Source organism: Trichechus manatus, unplaced genomic scaffold, assembly GCF_000243295.1.
Source record: "Trichechus manatus latirostris isolate Lorelei unplaced genomic scaffold, TriManLat1.0 scaffold00005, whole genome shotgun sequence".
NCBI classification, from domain to species: Eukaryota; Metazoa; Chordata; class Mammalia; order Sirenia; family Trichechidae; genus Trichechus; species Trichechus manatus.
The window spans coordinates 4,366,920-4,373,532 of record NW_004443941.1 but is presented as its reverse complement, the minus strand read 5'-3'; the positions used below and the strand labels follow the sequence as shown (position 1 = coordinate 4,373,532).

The following is a 6,613-nucleotide window of genomic DNA, read 5'->3' as shown; positions in this document are numbered from 1 at the left end:
ATGCATGGCAGGGGGACAGTCTGTTTATTCATATAACACATCATGCATGGCAGGGGGACAGTCTGTTTATTCATATAACACATCATGCATGGCAGGGGGACAGTCTGTTTATTCATATAACACATCATGCATGGTAGGGGGACAGTCTGTTTATTCATATAACACATCATGCATGGTAGGGGGACAGTCTGTTTATTCATAGAACACATCATGCATGGTAGGGGGACAGTCTGTTTATTCATATAACATCATGCAGTCTGTTTCTTCATATAACACGTCTCTTTGTAAGAGCTTTCTAGTCAGTTGGTTTTGTGCTTAGGCCCTCCAACGTACGCTGGCTTGGAAGTTCGTAGAGAATATTGTTTAGCTATCAAATGACAAACATAGGATGTATCCACAAGTGTGTGTCAACACATGATTGTGTTTATGTGGAATAATGTGGAATCAGGATTCAGATTATAAAATAATAGGGATATACCGACTGAAACCAACAAGGAGTAGGGCATTGGAGTGGTTGGATCTCTTTTCCCCCGCCAGCAACAAATAAGTTATTTGGCTAGGTGAAACCCCCCTTTTCCTTCTGTGCCTTTCTGCTTATTGTTTTCTACTGGACTTGAAGATTGATGTGTTGCTGTGCTTACTTACTTTGTGACGAGAAGCATGAAGTTTCAACTGTTTATACTTCAGGAAGCAAAGACCATTGCCTAGAGCAGTCTTTGTTTGGAGCAGGGCTGGAGCAGGGCTGGAGCAGGGCTGGAGCAGGGCTGGAGCAGGGCTGTTTCTCTCCCAGCCTCAAGCACCGTTATCATGGACATATTCCTCCATACCCGGGCTGGGCCCCTTCCCCTGTATGTATTGTCTTCAGTTTTCTTCTTGCCTATTCTGTATAATCCACGCCCCTTCCAGTTCCCTTGGGGCTACTGGATGGGAGAAAAATGAGGTATCTTTACATGAATAAAGTTGGAAAGAGGATTTCAGTAGATTCAAATACGGTTCAGTTTCTTTATTACTGTACAGAAGTCTACAGTTTATATCTAATATCAGCTAAAATTGAAGTTATTTCTCAAACTGGCCAGTAGTATTGCTGACCTCAAAAATGTTGGGGAATGGCAGAGATAATTGTGCATGAGTTGGCTAGACGAAAATAGAATTTATATACTTAAATACATTTGTTATGTGTCTGTTTACATCTAAGATGTGAATTAATAGAGGAAAGATAACGGTTGATGTAGTTAGAAGAAGGAAGGGGAAGAAATGTTAGAACACAGGTGTTTTGCTAAATATACTGAAACTATACCTGAAGAATTTGATCTTGTTCTCAGTCTGTTAATGGTGATTTTTAATTGTATTCAGCACTAGCTCCACCTTTTTGTTTTTTCCTTTCCTTTTCTTAGAACATCATCCTATCCTAACACTTAACACAATGCTTTGATTATTGTAGTTTCTTGATACATATTGGCTAGTTGAATGAATGAAGGAATAAATGGATGAAGAGTGAATAAATGAATGAGTGACAAACTTGTAGATTTTCACAATACAATTATATATGTAAACTTCTCTTATTGAGATTTGAAAATAGAGCAATCTTTTAACAATTCAGAAAATGTAGAAGAAAAGATTGAGTTCTAAAAATGTTTAATATAATTTTCAAAAGTTGGATTACTTATCTGAAATCTAAGTGGAAAATAGGAATTTAAATGAAGTCAGACAATGACTTGAAACTGAAAGGGACTTACATTATGAGATGCATATTCTTTAATGCAGGAATAATGATTACCAGACTCAGGATATGATTCTTTAGGACTTAATTCTCATTTTAACCTGGTTTATTCTAGAATTCTGCCAAGTAGAAATTTTTTCAAACCTATATTCAGAATGTATCAATTTTCATTTTTGAATTATCATAGATTCTAATTTGGTGAAATTGAACAAATGGACTTAACTATATATGGTCTATTGGATTTAATGCCATAGAAAATATTTTCCCCTCCATTTTGGATCCATCTAATTAATATCGTCTGTTGGTTTCCGTGTTTGGGTATTTAAATAGGGCTCATGGTAGAGAGTATGGACTGTGGTGGTTGTGGCAAAGAGTTGAGTTTTGGTCCCCAAACTGCCTTTTCTTAGTGTATAAGTTATTCAGCGTCTCTAAACTGTAGTTGCATATTATGTAAAATGGAGATGATACCTTCCTTAAGAGGTTGTTGAAATGCTTAGCACAGTATCTGGGATACAGTACAAAACAAACAAACCTAATGCCATCGAGTCTGTTCCAACTCATAGCGACCCTGTAGGACAGAGTAGCATTGCCCTATAGAGTTTCCAAGGAGCACCTGGCGGATTCACACTGCTGACCTCTTGGATAACAGCTGTAGCACTTAACCACTATGCCACCAGGGTTTCCTGGGATATGGTAGTATTCAGTAATCAGAAACAACTGTTTTTTCCCTGCTGTTTTTTTTTCTGCAGCGTTCCCCACAAATAAACCAGATGAAGATGCAAGGCATGTAATAAAAGTGGTAAGTATTGCTTTTAAATTTGTATTTCACATATACTGGACGTTTTTCTTTTCTGTTGTAGTCACTTTATTTTTGTAAAAAATGTCCATCATCTTAATTCTTATAATTGTTTATTTCTAATAAATTTAATTCATGTTTTTTTCACATTATTAAAATTCAAATACTGTAGAATCTTTGTCCTTCTGTATTGCCATGCATGTTGCTCTCTGTCATCTGTCTGTCTATCCACCTATCATCTATCTGTCTGTCCATCTATTTATTAAATAACTATCTTAACTGTAGATGGTAAGGTCCTTAAAGGCAGGGATAGAGTTTAATTTCCGTGTGTATCCCCTGTGCCCAGTACAGTGAGTGAAGTATAGCAGACACTCAGTAAAGTTACTGTGTATGAGTGAACCACCAGGGCAGTTTATAATGTATCTGCCTTGATATACTTGTTGGTACACAATGTGCAACATACATGCAATTCTCAATACTTTAAGTGCTTTCCATAAGAGGACTAGTTTTTTCATGTGTAAGACATATAGGAAGAGCCCTGTGGGCGCAGTGGTTAAGCACTCAGCTGCTAACTGAAAGGTTGGAGGTCCGAACCCACCAGCCACTCTGTGGGAGAAGGATGTGGCAGTCTGCTTCCGACAAGATTTACAGCCTTGAAAGCCCCTGGGGCAATTCTGCTCTGTCTTACAAGGTCACTATGCGTTGGAATCGACTCGATGGCAATGGATTTGGTTTGGGTAAGACATATAGGGATAGTAGTCACAATATATTTAAAATGAGATTCTTCAAGTTTATTTAGTGCTTTTCTGAGATTTTTAGTGAAAATCTGGGGCCTGTGTTTTATAAAAAGATGATCCAAGTGCTATTTTATATTACATATATCTACTCATAAATTCACAGTTGAAATATCAATTTCATCTTCAGGATTATTTCTTTCCTGGTAAAATTAATTATTCCTTTTTTTTGTAGGAATATCAAGAAAATGGTCCATTATTTTCAGAACTTAAATTTTATCAAAGAGCTGCAAAAAAAGACTGTAGTAAGTAAAATTAACAAAGCAAGCTACTTCCATATATGTGCTCGCTAAAGTAAGTGTTAATGTTTTGGTCTTTTTCTGGCCTTCTGGAAAATTCTTCTCAATAAGAAATTTTATTGTAAAGTGATACACTTAACTGCTATAACATATAAAAGCAAGACAGATGGTGTAAAAATCTTGGTATGGCATACATAATGGATTATATATTTTAAGTCAAAGTTGTTTCCACTACTTTACATAAAATGTTGGGCTGTTGATCTAAGCTATGAAGAATTATCTAAGTGTGAAAGATAGGAGAAAAATTATTATTTCTTTTATAAGAACCCATTTGGATAAGAAGGATGTAAGGAAAAAATGCATGAAAGTGGCCACTAGGTATATAAACAAACAGAGTGATCTCAGATTAGAATGGATTAAGGTGTAGAGAAATGATTAAATATTAAGGTGTTCAAGAGAATAAGTTACAAATATTGGAAACTTGAATATTGGGAAATTAATTTGAACTATATATCAGATGCAAGAAATAGCAGGTTAGAAGATTTGACTACAAAATGAATATGAGCTGAAATGTAGAAGAATTAAAACATGCTGTAAATCCTATGTGATATAGATTGGCTAAGAAAAACATTCAAGAAGTTGCTTTGAGTAATGACTGTATTATAGTAGAGATATTTTGTATCATGTTCAGGAAAAAGAATAATGGTCTAGCCTCAATAATTAACTTTGTTTTCCTTAATAAAACCTTGTAAACATTAAGGCTGTAGTCTTTACTAACTGCTTAAACTGTGTCAGAGTGACAAATAGAATCCATTAAACTTGATCGCTTATCAGTAGAGCTGTCTTAAACATATATAGTAGAGAAGTGTAAAATTAAATATGCTCGTTGATTGTTTAAGTGAATTTGGTATTATTAAGCTAAATTTAATCAAAAACAATTTCTGTATAACATGGTTTCAGAGTGAGATGATTTTTCTGCTCAGTTTCTGTGTTTTATAGACTACCAGTGCTTTCGGTTTTGAAGGCATAGGGAAGAAAAAACATGTCTCTTCTGATCCTTTGGTAGTGAGCATGTTATATTTAGAAATTAGCTAGCGTATAAGTTAATGAATCAGTTTTTCATGAATAGACACTTATGCATATGAAACCAGTATATTTCATAAGACTGATTTTTTTTGTTGCAATTTGATTTAATTTAAAAAATTCTGTACATGTTTTGTGTTAATTATGGTGATAATAAATAGACTTTGAAGCCATTGGGTAGTTGTATTTGTTGGTTTTTTCTAGGAAGATCTTATTGCCATTTGGGTTAAATAAGTACGTCTTAGCATCTAAGCAAAAGTAAGAAATAGTTTTGTAAATAATGAAAACCTTTTTTCATATCAAATTTGTCTTTGCAGTCAAAAGGTGGGTAGCACTCAAGCAACTTGATTATTTAGGAATTCCTCAGTTTTATGGATCTGGTCTGACTACATTCAAAGGAAGAAGGTAAAATGACATTATTATTATTATAATCAAATAGTGTCCTGTAACTATTCCTTATTGTTACTGTGTAAAAATTACTTGAAACATAGTGGCTTAAAACAAGGAACTTACTATCTCACAGTTTCTGTGGGGCCAGGATCTGAGAGTGGCTGATCTGGGTGGTTCTGGCTCAGGATCTCCAGTGGGGGTATAGTCAGCTCCCTCCAGGCTGCAGTCATTTCAGGGCTCTCCCAGAGAAGGATCCACTTCTGAGCACACTCACGTGACCATGGGCAGGCTTCAGAAGATCTGCTTCTAAACTCACTGCGATTGCTGGGAGATTCTGTTCTTCCACGCGAGCTTAGCCATAGGCTGCTGTGGGTGCCTTAGCAACATGGCAGGCAGCTGTCCCCAGAGCAAGTAGTTCGGACAGAGAGAGAGAGAATGAGAGAGAGTGTGCACACACGCACAGTGGAGACCGCCGCCGTTTTATAACCCAATGCTCTAGTAGCACAGTGGGTAAGTGATACAACAGCTAACCAAAAGGTCAGCGTTTCGAGTCCACCAGCCGATCCTCGGAAACCCTGTCCCGTAGAGTTGCTATGGGTCGGGATCTACTCGATGGCAGTGGGGTTTAATGCTGAAAGCGACGTCTCATCGCTTCTGCTTATTATCTTCGCCAGACACAGGTCCCTAAGTTCACCTGACACTCAAGAGAGAGGACCAGTTAATCTCTGTCTCTTCAGGGGAGATGCAACAAGGGATTTGTAGAATTTAAAACCACCAAATACGGCTAGTCATCACACATAAATAATTCACAAATAATGATTTTGTAAAAAAATCTGTCATTTGTTAGGTATCCATTTTGTGACAGCGATTTTCATTTAAATTACCTTATTTTGTCCTTTCAAGTAGCCTTGTAAAATAGAAAATACTACTTTATTTCACAGGTGAGAAAATAGGCTCAGAGGTCAGTATTTTGCTCAAATGATCTTTAAAGGCTATAAGTAAAAACAAAATGAACCAACAATAATTTTGAAACAAAGTGAAGGGCTCCCAATGGGGGGAGCAAATGACTGAGTAAATATAGCGCATCCACATGATGTAATGTTACGTGGTCCGTTCAAGAAATCAACTACAGCCACACTAGTTGACTTGGAAGGGTTCCAGTGAAGTACTGCTGAAAAAAGTAAGACACAGAAATGTGTGTGTAATAGGATCACAACGTTGGAAATTAAAGACTTTAAAATCCTTACATGTGTGAGGTGTTTGTGTGTGTGTGCACACAAATGGACGCAGAGTTACGGCTGGTGCAGGTATATAGGTTAAGGGAAGAAAAGATGGGCAGAAGGCACCCAACAGAAAAGAAAAGAACGAGTGCATTTTAAAAAAGCATGTGCCTCCCGAAATTCACCCTTCAGCCAAAGGTGAGACAGACTTATAAAACAAGCAACAACACAAGTGAGGAACGCGCTTCTTAGTTCAATCACGTATACGAGACCAAAAGGGCAATACCTGCCCGAAAGCAATGCCGAGAAGGCAGAAAGGGGCAGGAGAAATGGACGGATGGGACCGGGGAAGTGGGGTGTGAAAGGGGAGA

The 6,613-nt window shown here is 37.1% G+C and overlaps 1 protein-coding gene across 1 annotated transcript in view; it reads left to right on the top strand.

Moving 5' to 3' along the window:
* The window catches only part of VRK2 (VRK serine/threonine kinase 2), an 88,572-nt gene that overhangs the window by 16,060 nt on the left and 65,899 nt on the right, over positions 1-6,613 (top strand). Inside the window, exons 2-4 of the mRNA XM_023734510.1 lie at positions 2,470-2,519; positions 3,486-3,555; positions 4,950-5,037. Of these exons, the coding sequence (XP_023590278.1) occupies positions 2,470-2,519; positions 3,486-3,555; positions 4,950-5,037 (208 nt within the window). The remainder of the gene's footprint in view (positions 1-2,469; positions 2,520-3,485; positions 3,556-4,949; positions 5,038-6,613) is intronic.